At 33.8% G+C, this 24,284-nt stretch overlaps 1 protein-coding gene across 1 annotated transcript; it reads right to left on the bottom strand.

Annotated features, from left to right (window-relative positions):
* Positions 1–1,071: 1,071 nt before the first annotated feature.
* On the bottom strand, positions 1,072–5,552 carry LOC120074423 (uncharacterized). Its single transcript, XM_039027542.2, has 7 exons — positions 5,315–5,552; positions 3,896–4,035; positions 3,288–3,348; positions 3,007–3,142; positions 2,529–2,859; positions 2,030–2,158; positions 1,072–1,926 (listed from the first exon to the last, which is right to left on the bottom strand). The coding sequence occupies exons 2-7, from the start codon at positions 3,993–3,995 to the stop codon at positions 1,496–1,498; spliced, it is 1,188 nt and encodes a 395-aa protein (XP_038883470.1). The 5' UTR covers positions 3,996–4,035; positions 5,315–5,552; the 3' UTR covers positions 1,072–1,495.
* Between the last annotated feature and the right edge of the window lie 18,732 nt (positions 5,553–24,284).

Genomic DNA, 24,284 nt, shown 5'->3' with positions numbered 1-24,284 from the left:
GTTACCAACACACTCATGATACTATACAAGTCACGATCTAAAAGTTGTACAATTTAAACTCTACACTTAAAATAAATTGGGTACATTTTTTATATTATCAAAGCACTCAATTATGTGTCGATGCTTTCAATTAGTTCAATTTGTGTTTTTTGGTTGCCAAAATTGAGTTTATTATTATTTTTTTATGTGCTTTATTTTGCATCTAGGGTCAAATGTTTTCGTAATTCTAAGTTAAATCATTCGTTTCATTATTTTAGGTGTACAATTATCGAATTTAGCATTGAAATTGTGATAATAACTGCAACATTTATTCAAGTACAAAGTTTCAGATAGATATGAAATTAAAGTGCCAAGTTAATGATGACCCAAATGCCACAAAAAAAGAAAAAAAAGGTTTAGCTAGGTTTTTTCCCCAACATCCTTAGCATTGAAGAGTCGGATGAGAAACGTTTGAGATTGTTGTTTTATCTAACAAGTCATACAAATAAAAGAGATGAATTTATTGATTCAAAAGTGACAATGATAAGATTGATAATAAAGAAAGAGAATTAATATTTTAATTCTCCACCTTAACGAGAGAAAAATAATTGACTAAATTCTATTGAACATGACTCATAGTGAACATTTATCAAACAATCAACCCAAGAGTTATTTACTTACGATATCTAGTTGACATTCATAAGAAATATCTCATGAATTATGAGTTCAATAAACCTTGTTTAACAAAAAGAAAAACGTCCCTCGCTCATTATCAGACAATCACTTATTCATCAGCTTCGTGTTGGACTAATAATTTTCATTTTCCATCTCGTGAAAACCTTTCAACACATGTTCAATAGGGAGACTGTTAAAAAGAAGACGATATAATACATGCTTTAGTCTGGTTGGTGTAAAATAATAAAAGAATAAACTCTCAATAAAATCTAAAGGAGATGCAAATAAAGAAATCAAACAATGTGATGTGTATACAAATATGGAGAATACCATGTATAGAAAAATTATTGAATGAAGCCATCACATAATAACCGTTGACGTGAACTCAAAAAGTTGACAGATAACACTAGATAGATATAAATTCAAAATACTTCTCTCTCATAGATCTGTGCGCATAGAAGGTTAAGAATCACTCCAGAGTTGATCACACTGCAGCACAAGCCCATACTACACAATACAATTCTTCCTAAGAGGGAAAAAGAAACCCTAGATTAGTCTTTTTCTGCATGGCTGGCAAGCTCAAGCTCAAGATCATATTCAATGATTAAATCAGCAATCACAACCCCTTCCCATTTGATGACTGCCTTTTGCATTTTGAGTTTATATACCAATTTAGACCCTGTTTGTAGTGTTCAAATTTACATACCAAGATTCAAGTGTTGAAAAAGGCAGAGCAATTGACAAAAAGAATGGACCAAGATGAACAGAAAACCTTTCCCAGCTCACAATGACTACTACTCCCATGACAGCAAACTTGATTAGAATACCAAATTTCTTCTTGTCATCTAGCTTCCTCTTCATCATCATCACTACTTCCACCAAACATGGCAGCCATTTTCGTTGCCAATTTTGCAGCCATTTCTCTCCTTTGAAAATCAGGCATCAACCTCAAGCTGTCACGCATGTTCCCTATCTCAGACATCAACCGTTCTAAATCCTCGAGATCAAGAAGTTTTCCCTCGCATGGATCCGTCATTTGATTATGTTCTCCATCAAAAGCCACAGGGTTTTCTTCACCGTTGGGCTGTTCAAAGATATTTTGACATGCTCGGTCTTGCTCGGCAATGTCATCATCCTTTCGATGAGCTCCAGCATCTATGGACGAACCTTCTCCATTCGACGAGCAACCCTTGTAATCATCCCATGGCTCAGCTGAACCCCCAGATAATATTTCGTAGTCAATTTCAAAATCAGATTCTTCTTCTGATAATTCTGATTGGAGAAAACGAAAAAGGCATAGACTTTAGAATTTTAACTGACATGAAACAATCTACTGAAGATTAATATAATCCCCCAAAAAAAAAGAAGAAAAAACCTTCTTCTATGGGTAATGATGCCTTGGTAATCCTATCTCCAGATTTTAGAATCATTCCAGGCCACATATGAGCAGAAAGAGCACCATAGAGCCTTTGAACTCCTTGTATATCACCATCAATTGATAAACCTGTAGAATATAGTATAATTATGTTCAAACTATCATCTTGTTGGATTTCTACAATGCATTTACCAGCACAAATTTCAATTTCCTACCAATACACGTGATATGAAAGGGATAGGTTTCACAAACTCAAACCACTGTCAAGGAGGTTTCATGAAAATATCTTGAGTAATTATCCCTAGACAGTTAGATAGTTCTTTGTTTAGAACTATGCCGGTTTTCAAAACCGGAGCCATCAACCGCTCAGCCATCTCTCTGGAAGATTTGTTTCTATTTCCATATATATAGAAAGTTATAAAATCATCGTATAGTAATCCAGAGGTTGTGAACTAGAAATACCTTAAGAAAATAGCAAATGGTAGGACAAGGATCTTACATTTATCAAAATCTGCATTAGATGCACAAGCCTCAATGAACTCAATATTGCGTTCAATGCACCATGCCAAACATGACCTCCTAGTTTCCCAAGAGAAGTCTTCGTCTCCCAATAAACTACTTCCTTCAGTTTCGGAAATTCCATATTCAGCTGTATCTGAATAATCTATAGAAGAGTCTTTAAGTCTCTGCTTTTGCAGAAGTTTTCTGTACTCAATATGAACTGGATGACCTGGAACAAGATCTACTTTATTTCCTATGCATAATAATACATCAATTTTTTGTAGATCAACATGAGCAACCCAATCCTGAAGCATCACAAGAGATGAAAGCTGCAATGAAAAAATAGTAGTAGGCTTAAGAACATATGACATCAACAAAAAATCGATCAACACAATCGCAGTTAAGATACTAGATTCCCAGGAGACATAAAATTAGAGTAGAAACAAAATGAAATCAGGCAAATAGACAGGACTAACATCATTCATGTCAAAGACCATGACCAAGGCAGCCAACTGATTGAACATAGGCAAAGCCTCGATGGAAAATTCCTCATGCAAATGAGCCACTGATACAGAGACATCAGCTGTGTAATATTGCGTATTGATAGTCCAACTGGTTGCCAAGGAAAAATAAATCCATTTTTAGGTCAAATTTACATCAAGCAACCTAGAAAAAGCTAGTAATTTCATTTTGACCAGCTACAAAGAAGGATACATTGATAGCTGGAAGAAGAAAAATGAAAAATTCTTTTATTCACCCATGGACTGAAACTTGAGAGGATGAATTCAAAGCGTCTTCAAAGTCCACAGTGAGTAATCCTACAATTTCAGAAAAATATTGGGTACCGAAAATGATCAGTTTCTCAAATGAAAACTGCCAAGTATGATGATTCTTTTTATAATCCATGAATGTCAAGACACGTGCATCTAGACAAACCCCACTAACTTAACAACATTAGTCACAAAGGAAAATTACATAATAAAGAGAGAAAAAACAGATAACTATCAAATACAAATTTTCCTTCTATGAAATTGTGGTCACTTTTCTCCATTACAAAATTACAATTAGATGAAATATATGTATATATACATATATAGATATATAGATATACAGATACATACACGAGATTGTGCCCAGGATTATGTATAAAAAAAAATGAGAATATTCCATGGTGTTGAGAGAATTGAGATGTCAATCCAATCATTATAATACTATAGGACTACTGTAGTAATTGAGAACTTCAATAAGGTCAGTATCGTACACCGTACGGACTACAACCAGGCATAATGACAATCAGCTTAATAAACTGCAACAAGCAAGAATTGAAATAGATCGAATTTAGATATGTTAGAGAAAGAGAATTACTAGAGAGGAGGGAGCGCTTGCCAACATTTGAGGATCCAATGAAAAGGATGCCAGGTCGACTCTCCAAAGGAATTGGATTCAGAGGTAATTCTCCACACATGGCTATTCTTTATTTTGAACTCCAACCTTCAAATTATTTTCTAATAAATGTACCAAATAAAGCACATGTGAACAAACGGCCAAAGACCAAAGAGGTGTAGCGTAGTTGAAGAGTCTTCAAGCATAAGATATGAGTTGCAAGTTAATTAAAAATATTTTACTATCATGTATTTCAATTCATTTAGAAAAAAGTGTAATAACATCAGAACATGAATGATGAAAACAAGCAGCAACAACAACCAAAGAAGAGAAAAGGGCATACAAACAGAAAAATTAAATCAGCTAATCCTTCTCCCACCACTTGACTTATTTTAGTCATGATAGTAACTAACTAAAGCAAAAGTTCACCATAAATCCTTAAGAGAGAAAAAAATGAAATGAGTAATAAGAACTCATCTAGTTTATCACTATGTACTTGCCATCAGCAACCTTTTTCCACAATTCCTCCCGTTCCATTAACAATCTCTATAGTACTCAGAAATCATGCTTCATTCCTCACGTCTAAACTCTCAAGAAAAAAAATTTGAAATGAGCAATACGCAACTACTTTTTCACTCCACAATTCCTCTCATTCCATCAATCCACTTATTCTCATCTTGCCAATACAAACTCACTCCACCAACTTAGTTGTGAAGTATTATTTCACCAAGGGACTATATGTTCCCTCTCCCTTTCCATCCCAAAGGATATCTATGGGAATCCTTCCTGCCTATACCTTAGAAAAGAATAAATGTAATAGTCCTTTCTCTTTGCTACAAATTTTACAGCAACCTCATCTCCAAAGAAAATGTGTAAGGTGAAAATTCTATGTACCGATCTAGAAACCTTCTGATACTCCTGCCTAAACCCCCTGATTAATCAGCCTGCTTAATGTGTCACCAGGGAATACAAATTGAAAGCGAAGGGTAAGATCTTCCACACTGTCTCAGACCTATAGTAGCTAAAATCTACCTTCTTGATCTCCCCATTCAGGAAAATCAAGAACTTAGCTAGAGTTGAAATTCCATATAAACCCAAAACCCTTTTTCCTCAACATGGTTCGAGGAAATGATCAATTAGCATGATCGCTTCTTCTTCTAAATTAGTTTTGAACTATCGTTTTTTAAACCCTTTACACTCCTCCAGGTAATAATTCACAATTGAACTGATCATTTAACGAGATTTGGGCTTCAGAAATTAGCACATATCAAACAAATCTTCACTTTGTCCATCAGAAAAATGAAAAAACAGGCCGAAATTCATGAAGACGCTGAAAATGGAAGATGCGGGCTTTGTATTCAAGTAACTTTCGGGATAAGATAGCTGGTAAGGGAAACGAACCTTTCTTTTCAGACGCTGAAGCCGAACGCCGGAGACCAACGACGAAAACCACCGGCGCTGAAGATGTTGAAGACGAACGACAAAGACAATGGCAGAGACGAAGGACGAAGACGACGGCGTTTAATCAACCGGCGAAGACGACCAACGGCGTTGTCCACGTTTGAATATGCAATTTAGGGTTTCATATTTTATTATCACATAAAATATACTGCTTCTTATAAATAATAAAAATAATGATAATAATAAACCTTGTTAAAATGATGATAAATGTGAAGATTACAACGAGAACACAAATATCAATAAAATATAATATCAAAAGAAATTAAACATAATATATAAATAAATTAAATTAGCAAAATATAAATAAATTAAATTAGCAAAATATAAAATAAGAAATTTTTTTAATTTTTTCACTTTTCTAATTTTCACGGAATTTAACAACTTGACAAGTAGAAGGTAGATTACATAGATACTAATAATGTGTGATGTTGACATAAAGGAATTCAGGTGAAGGTTCCTTGAGAACAACGACTAAAAGTTGTTTGCCCAACCTTTGAAAAGGAAGAAAATAATAGAGACCCTCATTGGCTGTATAATTGATTCTGTTAAGTCCTGGAAGATGGACAACACATTGGGAAATAAGGGCACAACACATGGTTAATGGATACTAAGCATGAACATCTAATAAACATCTATTATCATAGTATTTATAACAAAAATATCATTTTAATCTCTTCATTTTGAAGTTTTAGTTCATTTTAAGTCACGTATCTCTCGAGAAATCTTAAATAAATTTAGTCTGTATTGTTTGTTCATTATTGTTTTTTTAAATAATATTATTTAAGCAAAAAAAACTCTTTTGGTCCTCAATTTTCAACAATGTGTACATTTAGTTCTTCAGGTTTTAAATTAGTCAATTTAGTCTTTGAACTTCCGTTTGGTAACTATTTTATTTTTTAAAATTAAGTCTACTGACAATATTTTCACCTCTAAATTTTTTCTTTTGTTATTTACTTTTTACCAATGGTTTAAAAAACTGAGACAAATTTTGAGAATTAAAAAAGTAACTTTCAAAAAGTTGTTTTTATTTTTAGAATTTGCTTAAGAATCCAACCATTATACTCAAGAAAGATGTAAATTATTGCAAGACATGTGGATGAAATAGACATAATAAAAAATAGAAACTAAAAACTAAATGGTTACCCAATGGGGTCTTGAGTTTTCCATAATAAATTTAAAAGGTCTCTCAACTAATAAATCTATTAATTTAAACATAATATTGACTAGATGGTAACGTGGCAAGATGGGTTGGGAAAAAATAATTTTTTAATTTTTCTCTACTCTCTCTTATTTCTCTTTCATGTTCATTATCTCTACTCCCTCTCCATCTTCCTGTTTGGATTTTGAGCGTTTAGGGTCAAATTCTCTATTACTTTACTATTGAATGCATTGTAGGTAGGAGTGTGTAGGAACCAACGAAAACCGGTTAATCGGTTCGGTCCGATTTTTTTTTAAAAAAAGTTGTGGTTCACTAAGTAGACGAACTGACCAGTTTGGTTCAGTCCACGGTTCGTTGTCCTATAAAACCGAAAAAACCGAATCGACCTGTACCGATTCAGGTTGGTTCGGTTCAGAAATCAAATTGATGGAAATTGGTTTCTACAGTTCTGTTTTCTTGAGAACCGTAGACTTTCGTTCGGTTTATGGTTCGGTCTAAAATCGGATCGAATCAAATTGTGCACACCTCTAATTGTAGGTTCATCCCAAATTTTCTGTCATGGAAACCAAAACAAGAGGAAAATAAATAAAAAAAATGATAATGGATTAATTAATTAATACCTAAAATGAATGAATCTGCATTTAATTAATCTGCTTTTGCATTCTTCTAAAGAAGAAGATTCAATTTAATTGATATTTCTTTTCTTTTTCCATTTCCCCAATCCCTTGCTTAGGGTTTCTAAACGTTATTTGTTTAAATTGTGATTTTTGTGTTTATTTAGTCTTCCTTTCCAATGGAATGTTTATTAAAATTTCCAACTTTGTGATACTTTTAAATATGCATAAATAGATACTGAATATTTTGATAACACTATTTATTGTTTGATTTTTCAAGATCAAACTAATTAAATTTTTTATAACTATTTGTCGTTTCTCCGAGAATAGGACAACCCATAAATCCAAGCTGAATAGGAGAGAAGATGGTGAGGAAGGAGAGAGAGTAAGAGGGAGAAAGAAGAAGAGAGAAATAAGAGTGAAGAGAAAGATTAAAAAATATATTTTTTTTCCAACCCATCTTGCCAGATCACCAACTAGTCGATATTATGTTTAAATTTAATAGATTTATTAGTTGAAGGATCTTTTAAATGTATTTTGAAAAATTCATGGACTCAATTAGCCAATTTAAAACCTCAGAGACCAAATGCACATATTCTTGAAAACTCAAGGACCAAAAGAATATTTTTTCCTATTATTTATTAACACTTTCACTCTAAATTTTGAAAACATATTTACATATTATATTTCTTTGCATAAAAATTATTATAATTATTTAGTCAATTTCGATATAAATTAACATTGGGAGACTAAACTTAAGATTTATTAACAATTGACGGACCCAAAATGGATATTTGAAAGTACAAGGACTAAAATTGAACAAATCTTAAAGTATAGGGACCATAATGATATTACTTAGGTTATTAAAAAGTATAAAATTAAGTTATTAATTCATAGGCATCAATGCAATATATTTTCTAGTGGTCTTTTTTATTTGCTTAACATTTTAGTTTAACCCTTCAATTGCGTACATATTTTCCTAAAGATTTAACACTCAATTAAGATATTAACTTAAAATGTTCACAGATATTTTACAATTTTTTACATGTAACATTTCATTTGAGATAGATTATCAAGAGGTTTAGGACTTTTTATGATATCACATGTCAAATTGTATGGAAATGCAATCAAAGTCTATTGGGATGTATGTGATAACGGGCAGAAATGCACGTTATTACAGGGTAAAGTCATAAAACAATGCAGGATTGCATTGGTAAAAATATACAATATTGCGTCCAAAAGCATTAAGTTCACAATATTGCGATCGCATGCATCCATCGCATTAAAACAACTAACGTATATATTTTTGTGCAGAAAATGCATTGGCGCAAGGCAGAAATGCAATCCGAATAAATTAACGTCCGAGCGCATTGAGAGATTGCAACCGCAAGGCGATGCGATCGATTGCGCTCGCGAAAATCTGCTCAAGAAGGTGGCCGCATAGAGCCGGCGCATCTAGGTGAAAGCTTAATAAATCACGATGGGACAGAAAACTGATGACGGTTAATTCCGAGTTAAGTTGACACGTCGTTAACGACCTATTGTAGCAAGTACACTCAACTTTTCGGTGACAATTATTCGACGCATCAAACAGAAATTAATGTCATCTCATCAGTGCAATCATAAGAGAGAAGAAGCTTTTCACCCTGAAGCTCTATAAATACCGAAGGCCACCTTCATTGAAAGAGTTCGACCAGTTAGTTAGTTAGCCCAGTTTTACAGTTCGGACAGTTAGCCTTGTTCTTAGTTTTTTTATACTTAGAAGGCGGAAGTGAGAAAAGGAAAAAGACACCGGAAGATCGTCCTGGTCAGCTCGAGAGAGTGCCAGGGAGCGTGAAAAAACAGAGAGGGCCGACTTGCGAGAGCAAGAATATCTTTCGAGTAGAGTAAAGAAGAACAATGTAAAAGTCTTGGGAAGCAAGAGATTGCTACCAGGCTCTTTATTCTTATTCCGCATTGTCATTCTGTACTTCGATTATATATATATATAGAATGGAACTTGCTTTTCTACACCCGTTCACTCTCTATAAAATACGCATGAGTAGCTAAATTTGTTGAATGGGTTGAGAAGTACTTAGCTAACATGACCTATGATCTTCATTGCATGCGATCATCTTGCCTTATGTTGTGCCCTCAATCTTTAAAACTACTCGAGATAGAGTCTAAAGAAAGAACCTAAGACTTGAGAGAGCTAGGTTAGAATCTAGACTCGAGAGAGCAAGATTAGATCTGCATAAGTAAGAGATAGAGACTTAGAGATAAGCTCTGTTTGCCAACATGCATAGCATATACCCTAGAAATAGGTCATGATAGTATGCGGTCGCCTTGTGTATGTGTGTGTCATTCGTCATCGCATAGACATGAATAGAGGCTTAAACATAGGTTCTATAGACACCATCGCATACATCGCTTGTGTTCTAAAACTAGAAACCATAGTATTTACATTGAGAGATGACTTACTATTGTATGTGTGTAGCATGATCGCATAACATGAACGCATTCCTAGGAAGTGTTAGCTAAATCCCTTCTCAACCCGTTCCCCCACATACTCATAGCATCCTTCGTATTATTAACTCTTTTCTCAAATCTGCCGCATAGCTTTTATATTTCAAATAACCAACCAACCAACCCCTTGATTTTATTTGTTACCGCAAAGTGGTCTAAAAATTACTAGCGCATATTGTTTTCCTTAGTTCCTGAGTTTGACCCTGGGCTTACCAGGCAACTCAGTAGGATTTATACTTGGATCTTACTGAGAAAACTTGCATGCACAACACATTTCCACCATCGCATTCTTACCATTATTTCATCGCATAACAACAATGCATCAGTATGCCTTAAAGCCTCATAGTTAATAAGTTATTTGAAATAATGGTTGATTATTTTATATATGCAATTGTCCATAAAAGAATGTTCCAAGGTTATTCTATGCAACTTAAATAGTATGTGGTACATATATAGATGGATCATGTTCAAATAATAACCTAAATGGTTTGTAGTATATTGATAAGATTAGGTACTTTATCCTGGTAACACTACGAATACGACCTATTTTGTAATTATTACAAAAGTTGTAAAGTGTGACAAACGATGTGATCCTAATTGTTCATGTGGAAACATGTGAGTGGAGGTATCCTATATAAAGAGTTTGTATAAAATCAAACCGCAAAATGATTAATCTCTCTTTATAACACCGTTGACTGAAGAGATTAACATTTCATAGAATGACCATAGGTAATTTGACCTCAATCATTAGTGAGTTATGAACTCCTATCTATAAAGGCAGTCTTTGATTTGTATGGGTGAGAGTGGCCCGACTCACCGACTCAAGAAGTGTACCATTTTAAGCTACAAAAGATAGAATTTACTCATTCTCGATTTTAGAGTAAATAGATGAATTACTCCCTTAAGGGTTGATTCCGAGTCTTGAACAACGAGGCCTCTGTTGGGGTTGATGCCCTAAATATCGTAAGGTCCTATAGTTTGTAAACATTATTCAAAAAACTCATTGTGTATTTAATAAAATATATGATATTTTATTCATTTTCTATAAAATATATGATATTTTAGTTGCATTAACCACAAACCAATAAACTAATATTCAAGGTTATCTAATCCTGATCATTCATGTATAGACATGTGAGCGGGAATATTATACACAAAGGAGTTTGTATAAGGCCGAACCACGAAATGTTTAGTCTCATTATATAATATCGTTCGTAGTAGAGACTTACATTTCACCAGGATGACCATAGGTAACATGACCTGAATCTTGAGTGATTTGTGAACTCCTGCCTACGACTGTGGTCCTTTGATTTGTATGGGTAGGTCAGATCGCTGACTCAACAAGCCTACCATTTTAGAGATTCGTTTGATTGGGGACTTGAGAACACAACTAAACAAGATGAAATTCGCTCCTTCCTCAAGGCAGGGTAAGTAGATAATTGCTCGCTCCCTTAAAGGCTGAATCTGGGTCTTACCCTCTCCTGATTCGAGAGAGGTTTAGTCATAGTTGGACCATGACCTATTGTTCAGTAGAGGGATCAGTGGTACTTAAAGAGTTAGATGTAACTATAAGGGTAACGGTAATTTGGCCTAACTGTACTTACGAGCAATTTGTGAAAGGTCATCGTACTATTGATTGGTTATATCCAATGGACATAGAAATATATCTGTAGTACGAAGAGTGCAGCTGTCGGTCTTTACTGGAGTGAACAACAGTTAACGAATGGTGAATAATTTAATTAAAGAGTTTAATTAATTATTCATGTACCATTAGAGCATCAAGCTATAGGTCCATGAGGTCCCCTTGGTAGCTCAATAGGATTAATTGAGAAGAAGTTTTTGGATTAATTTGAATTGTTCAAATTAATAGAGGGATTTAATTATATATGATATAATTAAATTGTTTCAATTATATGTGATATAATTGTTATAATACATTTGATACATTATAGCTTAATGAGAGGAAATAAATATTTGAAGATTCAAATATAGTTTCTATGAATTGGATTCATAGTTGTTAAATTTAATATAAATGTGATTTACATTAAATGTCATATAAAAGAGAAAAGAAACTATAGTTTATATTATACGTGATACAATATTAAAACTATAGGTTATATGTTATATTTGATATAACATATAATTTAATATATATATATATAATATGATAAGTTAGTTATCATATTTATATTTATATTATTATTATTTTAATAACAAATGAGGGATTACAACTCTCTTTCCCTTCTTTTCTCTCCACCCACGTAAGTGGTTGGTAGTTATTTTTGGCAAGTAGAAAAGAAAAATTTTTCTTCTTCTTCTTGGATGGTTGTCAATTTTGAGACTAAGAAAACAACAGAAGAGTTCTCTGTGTTTTTTAGTTTTTGAGAACATTCTCATACCTTCCTCTCCATAAAAAAAATCCCTCAAACTTACAACCATAAGAAAATAAAAGGATAAGCCCAATCTAAGTCCAACTAAAGTGTCCAAGTCCAAACCAAAAATAATTTTACAAAAAAAAAAAAATTAAAAAAAAAACCCCATAGGGAAATAAAAGGAAAAACAGGGAATGGGTTCTGCGGGGACCCATTTCCCCGACGAGGAATCCCTGTCTCCGTCCTCGCCTTGAAATGGCAGGGATGGGGATAAAATCCCCCATTGGGGATGGGGACAGGGAACCCTCCCCTGCCCCGCCTAGCCCCGTTACCAACCCTACCCTCCTTCGTTCTACATAAACCCACGCACGTGCAGCCATCATGTTCGTCCAATTGAAGCTTCGTCGATCTCACCCGCGTAATCACCGATGCCATTCACGTCAGATCTAGTCGCGTCGGTGTCATCTCTTCCTCGAAGCTGAATGTCGCTGCCCTTCGTCGGGTCTACTTGTGCTGCCAGCCGCCGTTCGTGTGGGTCGCTGCCAATAACATACACCCTCTCTCTCGGTCGACTCTCTCTTAGCCGTGGAGGTCCAACCACCGTCAATCAATGCCACCAATTGTCCACCAGATGTTGTTCGGCCGCCACCGATCTTCTGCCCTCACACGCCAGATTTGTGGATTTCGTCGAGCCCTCATACGCCAAATTTGTGTATTCTGCCGAAAAGTTTGGTTTTGGGTAAGATCTTGATTTAATGATGAAATTTTGGGTTTTGATTGAATGCCCATTAAATTTGGCATGAAATTGATGTTATCCATGTTTCAAATATTAGATTGAAGTTTTGGAAACTTTCAGTCTTAAAGATTGATTTTGGCAACTCTTGGTAAGTGATTAAGGTTTCTAAATCCTTTTTTTAGATTGGTTTATGTTGGTGTAAGTTATACCCCTTAATTATGATTCTGATGTAGATTTGGATTTTTGTGCAAACTTGGAAGTTGTTTGGAGCAAAATACGTATTGAGATTTGGTTCAAGTTTGTTAAAGCCATTAAGGGAATTTCACTTGAAATATTACATTTGGGCTTAAATTTGAGGTAAGTGTTCTTCTACTGGTTCACCTTTGAACCAGTTGTCCCTCACTTGGACTGCTTAATTAAGATTACTTGAACTGTTTACTTAAGAATATATGGACTGGTTACTTAAGATCACATGGACTGTTTCTTGAGACTGTTAAGACGAATTTGGCTAATTATTTTTTATTGTTGAGATCGGTAAATTATGATTGATTGAACTGCATGACTTAATGACATTGACTAACTGGATTTGACTATTTTGTCTATGATGATTGTACTTTTTTGAGGCTTGAACAATGTGGTGTCACACCCTCTCCTGGCCTGAAAGGGGTTTAGTCATAGTTGGACTATGACTTATCCTTCATTAGAAGGATCAGTGGTACTTAAGGAGTTAGACGTAACTATAGAGGCAAAACAATAGTTTTGGTCTAGTTGTACTTATGAGCAATTTATGAAGGGTCAGCGCGTTGTTGACTGGTTATATCCAATAGACATAGAAATATATTTGTAGTGTAAAGAGTGCAGCTGTTGGTCTTTAGTGGAGTGCTCGACAATTAATAGATGTTGAATAATTTAATTAAAGAAGTTTAATTAATTATTCAAGTACCATTGGAGCATTCAATCTACAAGTCTATGAGGTCCCCTCTATAGCTCATCAGGGATTAAGTGAGAATCAAATTTGAATTAATTTGAATTAATTTGAATTATTCAAATTCATTGAAGGAATTAATTATATGTGATATAATTATTTTAATTTAATTATATATGATATAATTACTATAATGTATTTGATATATTAAATTATAAAGTTTATTTGAGAGGAAATAAATATTTGAATATGATTCAAATCTTAGATATGTGAATTGAATTCATATAACTGAATTTAATATAAATGAGATTTATATTAAATATCATTGTTGAGATATTTAAAAACTATAGATTATATTGTATGTGATACAATACTAAACCTTAGGTTATAGTTTAATATATATATATATATATATATATATATATATATATATTTATTTATTTATTTAAATTAAAATTAATTTATTGTATTTTAATTTCAATTTGAATTAACGGGAGGGAAATAACTTCCCTCCCCTATTTTTTCTCTTAACTCACTACGTGAGTGGTGGGGATAGTTGAAGGTTGTTCTCTTTTTCACTCATTCAGTGATTGAAACTTACAGAGAACGTTCTTTGTAATTTTTTTTTTTATAGAAAAACTATAAGAAAAGTTCTCAGGCTTTCACATAATCTTTTTCCTCTCTCAAAGTCTATCTCTCTCTTCCAAAATACCAATGTTGGGTTGTATGTCCTAAAACTCGCAGTTTGTAATGTTAAACATTTTCTATTATCAATAAAGATGTTATTGACATTTATTCAATAAAACTATTGTTGAATATGTAAATTGCACTTGTAAAAATTAAATCCAATAAACTAAGATCCATGGCTATTACATGAATACTTGAACTTTATGTGGAGACATAAAGAAGGATCAAGTTCGAGTAAATAGCTAAAACAGTCTATAGTATATGAATAAAGTTGGGTGCCTTATTTTGGTAACACTATCGGATGCGGCTCACTCTGTAGTTGTTACAATTTGTTGTAAAGTGCTATAAACGAAGTGATCCTAATTCGTTTATGTAGCGACATGAGGAGCGGGGTGTCCTATATAATGAGTTTACATAAGATCGGACTAAGAAATAAGTCACTCTTACTTTATACTGTTGTTTACTATTTAAAATTGACTGTTTCAAATCGATGACCTAGGTAACTCGATCTTAATCCTGAGCTAACTATGAACTCCTGTTTATTCGGAATTATCCTTAGATTTGCATAGGTGAGGGTTGACTCAACAGTGCTGGCTCAATAAGCCTCCCATTTCAAGGGTAAGACCAGGTAGATAGCAGGGGACATAGGGTGCAAGATAAAATTCACACCTACCTAATTTAGGGATAGTAGAGAGGATGTTCTCTTAAATACTAAATTCAGGTCTTGAACAAGGGGCCCCACCCTCTCATTGGCTCAAGTTGAAGAATAGCAGAGAAGGTCTCATGGTGGTCTAATGTTGTTTTTTAGCTCAATTTTGTGGAGAACAACTTGGATTTGGTGGATTTCTTCAAAGATATAAGTTCTTGAAACCTTCTTTTCTGAAAATTGTTTTCATACACGCTTTTAAACTCAAATTAACTGTAATGAGAGTATTTATTGATTCTGATTACTTTCACTATTTTCATGTTCATTCCATCAATTAGTATTAGAGCATAATTTAAGCACTTAATTAATATTAATTTGAGTTTGGCGGGTGAATTTCTATGGATGTATGTTTGGTTGACTGATTTGGTGGAAATTTGACTTTGGCATTAGATTTCTCTTTGGTTATGAATTTAATTTGTAATTGACTCTTGATTGATGAGCTTATTTGTGTGCTCAAGAGTCTGTATTTTTATTGGAGTCAATAGAGTTGAAACTAGGTTATAATCGAAGTTTGAAACAAGCATGGTTAGCAGCAAAAACTGGAAAAGAAGCCATTGCCCTCGTAGCGTCGTGATGCTGCTCATATGGCGTCACGACGCTGTTCATCCTGGAGTCCCATGGCGTTGCAACACTGGGATGCGGCGTCTGACGCTGTTCATCCTAACCCAGGAAGACGTGTGCGTTCGTGAGACGATTTACGCGGGTGAAGTCGGTTCGATCATTTTTTGTGGGTTTTAGTCCGATTTAGCCACTCTAGAGTCCGATTTAGCCTCAATTGGAGCCTTGGGGAGCCAATTCGGGCGGTTTGGGTTTGGGTCGGGTCAGGGTTGAGCGGTCCAGATTTGTTTTTGAGCTATTTTGTGATAATTAGTCATTTTTGCTAGCTTAGAATGTCAAAGTTGAACCATATTAGTGGTGTTTAAATAGTTATGCATGTGATGTATGTTATATTTAAAATAAACATGTATATGCATAGTATATGCCATGTAGAATTAAAAACCCACCATAGGAAGCATGATACATGCATTAAAAATATGTTATAAAGAGTTATAATATATAATATGCATGTTTTGGGTTTCTAAAGTTTAATATAATTGTTATAATAAAGTTTAAATACCTTTGATGAATGTTATGGATGCAAAGCATGTCTATTATTTTATAAGTTGTTATAAATTTGGATTAGACATTAAAATTCATAACAAAGATAACTTGCATTCTCATGTAGGTTAACCACTTATTTTAATAGTTAAAATAGGTCATTATCTTATAAAACTTGGGTTACAAACTCAACCGATATATAATTTTATCTAAGGTTGGGGGTACTAAAGTTGACGCCTATGTATGGAACATCTCCTACCTGGGGATTATGGCCGAATAATTGAGCGTTATTAACCGATTTTATGAGCATGCATGAGCAGTGTGAGGTTTTAAAACTGGTTTATCACCTAAGCATCGTAGGTTAAATCTAATTATAAACGTTATACTTTGATAAACCACATAGACTTAGGTTGTTTGTTTAGCCGAAATAAACCTAAGTAAAAGTATACCCGAACAAGTAGAACACTTCAGTGGGAGATTAATAACATATATAATATGTTGTTAGAACACTTTAGCGGGAGATAAATAACATATACGATGTGTTGTTCTTAGCTCTCACGTTCTTAAGAATTCACACCGTGAGATTCATGCTTGACTTCGTGTCACCCTGGAAATGACCTCCAATGGGTCAATATCAAGGTGAATAGGAAGTAGTTCATAGTAAAATTAAATATATACGATATATTGATCTTTAGCTCTCACATCCTTAAGAATTCACACCGTGATCATGCTCGGCTTTGTGTCACCTTGGGAGTGACCTCCATTCAGAAAGTGTTTGTATGAGTCAATAGCAAGGTGAATAGGGGAAGTAGTTCATAGTAAGTGGGTGAAAAATATGTGTCAACGTGTCTTGCAGTCTCTTCTGTTAGTTTAGACCATGAGATTCCTATGTTGCGTCTGCAGTCGTTTTTAGGCGGCATTAGCTAGTCACTAACCACGGCTATCCCCTTGGAAGGTTATAACATAGGATTTAGAACAACTTAAACTCTAGAAATGGATAGGATTTCTTAGGTCCATTCCCTACCTTGACTCTCCAATATGGTAGCATCATTGGGGTCGACCTTTAAAGTTTGAAAATGGAGGGTTGCACTTATAGAATTACTAAGGGTTGCATTTATAGAATTACTGAGTTATTATGGAAATAGTATTTAGTAAAGAATGTCTTTCTTTAGTAAAGGAGTATTTGATTACCCTTCAATAGCACTTATTCTGACTCATTATAGCATTGTTGCAAATAAATAATGAAACTTGGGTACATTATTATTTTTGCTAAAATTGAATTGGGTTTAATAAGCAATTTACTAATTAGAATTTGTTTAAATTTCAGCATGTCAACTTCTTTAAAATCACTTGCTTCCAATAACAATAACGGTCTTAATAAATCAACATGGAAACCAAACATACCAGTGAAGGATGATTTAAGATTTGTTTTAGGATTGGATATAAATCAACATGGAAATTGAATATAAATCAACTTCTTCAAGGGTGAGTCCTCTTTTCTCTATTCTAAATTTCTTTTTCATATTAGCATGTTGTAAAACTTAAATTATATGCATAATTCTTCTATAATTTTTCTGTAAAATTCTTGTTCTGTAAAATTGGGATTTGGGTTTGATTCCCGCTTCCACTCAAGGACCTTCATCAATTCCTTCAATTGGTATCAGAGCGGGATTTTTTGCCCAAATTTTTTCAAATTTTCACAATTTATTTTACAGAATTTTTGATGGGTTTCATTTTGTCAAATTCTTCATGTGATGCTCGTTTTTTTATGAATGGTTTAAGATTATTGGATGTTTTTGGGATTGGTCACATAGATTTGTTGTTTTCAATTTACAATGTGGTTTGTAAGGGCCTGTGTTTTAGGCATATTATTTGCGATCGAGTCTGTATTTTATGTTCTTGAGTCATTTGTGAGTTTATGGTGATGTTATGGAGAGATCGAGACCAAATTTGGAGGAGAAACAAAGGAGAATGCAACTGTATTGCAACGTTGCGAAGAAGAACAACGCTTTGTTCTTTCCGTAGCGGCACAACGTTGCAACGCTCCGAGATGGAAAGAACAAACCAATTCTATAGTTCAGTTCATGGCTTGGCTAGTTCGCATTCAGTTCGGTCGGTTCGAGCGATTTAGGTCCGATTCGGGTGCTGGACAGTTTAGTTCGAGCGGTAAGGTTCGGTTCACTTGTTTCGAACCGGTTGACTATTATTTTGTAATAGTTAGATGTTTTCTAATTAATTAAATTAATATAAGTATTATATTAATTTAATTCATTATTTAGGTTTCCCATTTTGGTCCAATATATATATTTTTCAATTATACATTTGATGTATGATTTTAATTTATTATTATATGTCATAAAATATGTCATATAGTATAAAATCTCTCTATAGGTTATGCATATTTCATGCATCATTTATATTATAAATGTTATGATATATAGTTGCATGTTTCTTATTTTATAGCATGCTCATGCATCATATAGTATAAATGTTATAATATGTGCATGCATGCATTAATAATATAGTCATGCATCATTTATATTATAAGTGTTATAATATATAGTTGAATGTATGTACGGATGGATGTTATTAATTATTTCATTACCTTATCATATAAGTGTTATATATAGTTAGTAATGAAATGGAATTGCATGAAACATGACATTACCTTAGGTAATTTATAATTGTTATAATTTACTGAGTATGTCAATGAATGCAATTGTATGGTTTTAATTTATTTTATAAAATTTATAATTAAATAAAATTAAAAATTAAAATCAATAATTCAGAATTGCCTGCAAACATTAGGTAAAGATCATTTTTTAAAAATAATTTTTTAAAATATGATTCACATAGACCCAAGATCACTTTTCTAATAAGATTAGAAATAAAGTTTAATCTTTTAATCAGTTTAATAGGATTAAATTGAGTCTTAATTAAAAGATTAAATTTGTAACAAATGTATCTATAAGAGACTTTTTGTCTAAGGTTAATTTTGTCTAGGCTGGGGTATTTAAATTGATGGAAATGTAACACCCTACTTGAGAACTTACCTGGAGAGATGAATTAGATAGATTTGTTACAAGCATGCAATGGTTGATTGAAGTTTATTAAAGTGTTTAATAAACATTAATCAAAATTGTTTAACTATCCAAAGTAAATATTGCTTTTGGGCAAATTAAACAAACACTTAGTTAAAAATCCTTGGTCGGATTTTCTTAAGTTGAATAATCCTAGGTATAACACTTAGTGGAAGGAAAATGGGCATATAATAATTCATTTTTTCTTATCACCTTTCTCCCTAGAAGTTCACATCGTGAGATCTATACTTGGCCTCGAGATACCTTTGCTTGTGTCCCCCTACGGATGGTGTTTTTATAGGTTAATAACAAGGTGAATGGAGAGAGTGTTTATAGTAAGTGAGAGCGAGACATATGTCAACACATTCCACAGTCTCTCTCATTAGTTTGTAGTAAAGTTTCATGCTCGGCCTCGAGGCACCTTTGCTTGTGTCTCTATATGGATATCATTTACATGATTCTTTCCCTCAAACTCTAGAAATGGATAGGATTACTTTAGTTTTGCCCTAATAAGCTTTTTCCTATGGTTGGCTCGTTGGGGTGGAACTCTAGAATCTAAAATGAGGGGTTACACTTACAAGAAATGTTAAGCGAGTTTAACAATTTCTGGACCGAACAATGGTGACTAATAGTTATAGTAATAAGGAGCTGTTCTGTCTATTGGTTGAGATAGTCTCATTATAGTGAAGGGGCACTTGATCACCCTACGGTGGCTTTTGTCCTACCTTACTGATGCATTATTGCAAAATAGATGTCACTTAGGATGCATTAGATTTTTGTTAAAATTGATTGGTTTTTGCAATTGGATTAATGTATAGATTACTAATATAAATAATTTGTATGGTTTTAGAAATTTATTAATTATGACTTTCGCAACACTTAATTTGCTCATCGCCGACAAATATATCGACGAAAATTATACAACGTGGAAAAAGATAATCAACACAATATTGATCACTGATGACCTATGTTTTGTCCTTATGGAGGATTGTCCTCCTATTCCTACTCAAAATGCCACTCGAAATGTTTGAGAGGCATACGAGCACTAGATAAGAGCAAATGAAAAGGTGTGAGTGTAAATCTTGGCTAGCCTTTTTGAAGTTCTGGCCAAGAAGCATGAGCCCATGATCACTACCTATGAGATCATGGAGTTTATGTGGGGGATGTTCGGACAACCGTTCACACAACTCAAGCACGACGCTCTAAACACATCTTCAATGCCTGTATGTAAGAAGAGATATCTATTAGAGAATATGTTATCAACATGATCGTCCACTTCAACGTGGCGGAGATGAATGGGTCTGTCATTGATGAAGCCAGTCAAGTTAGCTTCATTTTAGAATATTTACTTGAAAGTTTCCTATAGTTTTGTAGAAATGTTGTTATGAACAAGATTGACTACAACCTGACCACCTTGCTTAATGAGCTTAAGACTTCTCAGTCCTTGATGAAAAGCAAGGAACAAAAGGGAGAGGCAAATGTTGCCTTGTCCTCAAAGAAGTTCTATAGAGGATCATCCTGTAGAACTAAGTCCGTGTCTTCTTCTTCCAGCACCAAAAAGTGGAAGAAGAAGAAAGGTGGAAAGGGGAAGTTAACCCACCAGCTGCTGTCTAGAAGGGCAAGAAGGCCAAGGCTGCAAAGAGAATTTATTTCCATTGTGGTCACAAGGGACATTGAAAGAGAAACTGTCCCAGATACTTGGCAGAAAAGAAGAAGGTCAAGTAAGGTAAATATGATTTACTTGTACTGAAGACCTGTTTAATGGAGAATGATGATTCTGCCTGGATAATTGATTCAAGTGCCACTAACCATGTTTGTTCTTTATTTCAGGGAATTAGTTCCTGGTGGCAACTGAAAGCTGGGGAGATGACGATACGTATTGGAACTGGGCACGTTGTCTCAGTTGTGGTAGTGGGAAGACTCCAGCTGACTTTACAGAATAGATATATTTTACTTAAAAATTTCAATGTATTTGTTGTTCTTGGTTTGAAGAGGAACATGATTTCTGTAAAATGTTTATTAGAACAAAACTACTTTATAAAATTCTCAGTAAATAAAGCGTTAGTTCAAAGAATGGTATTAATATTTGTTCTGCTAAGCTGGAAAATAGTTTATATGAGCTAAAACTGTTAGCAACTAAAGCCCTTCTTAACACTGAAATGTTTAAAACTGTGGTAACTCAAATAAAAGACTTAAAATTTCTCTTAAAGAAAATGCCCCTCTTTGGCACCTAAGGTTAGACACATCAATCTCAATAGGATTGAGATATTGGTCAAGAATGGACTTCTAAGCGAGTTAGAAGAAAATTCTTTACCTGTGTGTGAGTCATGCCTTGAAGGCAAAATGACTAAAAGATCTTTTACTGGAAAAGGTCAGAGGACCAAAGAACCCTTATAGCTTGTACATTCAGACCTTTGTGGTCCGATGAATGTTAAGGCAAGAGGGGATTTTTGAATATTTCATCACTTTTACTGATGATTATTCAAGATATTGGTATGTTTATATAATGCAACGGAAGTCTGAAGCTTTTGAAAAGTTCAAAGAGTTTAAGACTAAAATTGAAAATGCATTAAATAAAATGTGTTTGGTCATTTTATGCCTGAAGAAGACAATATCATACCATTATGAAGATATTTGGATCCATCCCTAGTTGAGTTTTTTGATAGGCGGTGAAATGTAAATAAAAATAAAAATGTGTTTAGTCATTTTCTTAAGAGTATTTATATACACAAGTTTGTTTGGTTTGGTTGTATGCTCAAATAATTTCTATTAATGTTAAATTACTATATAAGACAACTATTAAATACTATGAACTAATATTTTCAATTTTGTATTTAAAAACACTTTCATTGCCCAATTTTTTTTTTTCTGGTGGTCCTTTTAGTTCATGATGAGCTGAGTTGGGTCATTAGAATTAGTCAATGGAGATGATCGATGGAGTTGGTAGTCGCAATTGGTCATTGAAGATGATTGTTAAAATTGGCCATCGGATGTGGTAGTCTCGTGGAGGTGATCGTTGAGATGATTGTCAGAGGCGATCTTCACTGAAGGTAGTCGATAGATGTGGTCGTTGTCAGAGGTGATTGTTGAAGTTTGATCATCGAAGGTGGTCATCAAAGCATGTCAGTGGAGTGAGGCGACAGTATATCACCAATGGTGGTTGTTGCCAGAGTTGGGCATCAGAGGTGGTCATTAAAGCATGTTGTTTAAGTTGATTGTCAATAATGGCCAACTAGTGGGTCATTAGAAATATTGGAGGGAGAATGTACAAACTTCAATAATGAACACTATTGAAGTTGGTGAGGTTGAGTGATTTATTAACATCAACTTTGTGAAGTTCGTGAGCAATGCGTTGAGTTAAAAACCCCACTCAACTCAATTCATGTCAATGTCCCAAACACCTCTTAATAAAAATCATAAATTGATTACATCAATAAAATGGTCATAAATTCACAAAATTTTGAAAAATCTTATTTTTCTTCTTTTTTTAAAAAAAATATATCAATTTTTACCCAGAAATTTTAATAGTTATATCAATTTAAATCCTAAACTATTAATTATATCAATTTAAATTCTGTATTTTTGTAAGTGTATAAATTTACACCCTTCATTTGGTTTTGTTTGGATAAAAGTCATGTGAGACTTAAAATTTCATAAGTGAATCAATTTTTTTTATAGTCATAAATAGATCAATTTAGTCTCTCAATTTGTTGGGTTTTATGTTATAAAACTCGCAGTGTGTAAAATGATAAACATTTTCTATAATCAATGAACTTATTATTGATTTCATAAATTGTATGAAAATCTCAATCCAATAAATTAAGACCTATGACTATTGTATGAGTACTTGAACTTTATGTAGAGACATAAAAGTGGATCAAGTTCGAGTAAATAGTCAAAATGATCTATGGTACATGAATAAGATTGGGTACCTTATTCTGTAACACCATCGGATGCGACCAACTCTGTAGTTGTTACTGTTGGAGTTGATGTCCTAAAGTCTCGTGTACTGTAGTTTGTAAACAGTATATATGAACACCTGTGATTGTTAATATATGATATTTACTTCACATCTTGTTGTTTTGCTCATTTACATATTTTATTTGCTTTACAACAAACCAATAAACATAAAATCCCTGGTTATCTGTATGTGACTTAAGCATGTATGTGGTGACATACAAGTGGATCATGTTTTGAGTGATAACCAAAATGGTCTGTAGTATGTGGATATAGAAGGGAAACCTTATCTTGGTAATGCTATGGATGCGGCTTGCTTTGTGGAATGGTCACAAGTGTTGTGACTTGCCACAGATGATCTGATCCTGATCATTCGTGTTGGGGACATGCGAGTGGGGGCGTTCTATACAAAGAGTTTGTATAAGATCTGACTACGAAGTATTAATGTCTCGTTATATAACACTGTTCATGACAGAGACTTCACTTCACTAGGATGACCATAGGTTGTTGGGGTTGATGCCGTCTCATGTCCTTTAGTTTGTAAACAGTACATACGAACACCTGTGATTGTTAATATATGATATTTACTTCACATCTTGTTGTTTTGCTCATTTACTTGTTTTAGTTACTTTACCACAAACAAATAAAAATCAAATCCCTGGTTATCTGTATGTGACTCAAGCATGTATGTGGTGACATACAAGTGGATCATGTCTTGAGTGATAACCAAAATGGTCTGTAGTATATGGATATAGGAGGGAAATCTTGTCCTGGTAATGCTACGGACGCGACCCGCTTTGTGGAATGGTCACAAGTGTTTTGACTTGCTACAGATGATATGATCTTTATCATTCGTGTTGAGGACATGCGAGCGAAGGCGTCTTATACAAAGAGTTTGTATAAGACCTGACCATGAAGTGTTAATGTCTCGTTATATAACACCATTCATGACAGACTTCACTTCACTAGGATGACCATAGGTAACATGACCTCAATCCTAAGTGAGTTGAGAACTTTTGCCATTGAGGGCGGTCCTTTGATTTGTATGGGTGCGAATGGCCAAATCGCCGA

Source organism: Benincasa hispida, chromosome 3, assembly GCF_027475165.1.
Source record: "Benincasa hispida cultivar pf3 chromosome 3, pf3_genome.v1.1, whole genome shotgun sequence".
Classification (NCBI taxonomy): domain Eukaryota; kingdom Viridiplantae; phylum Streptophyta; class Magnoliopsida; order Cucurbitales; family Cucurbitaceae; genus Benincasa; species Benincasa hispida.
Note: the sequence above shows the minus strand (reverse complement) of the source record. Positions and strands in the feature narration are given on the sequence as shown.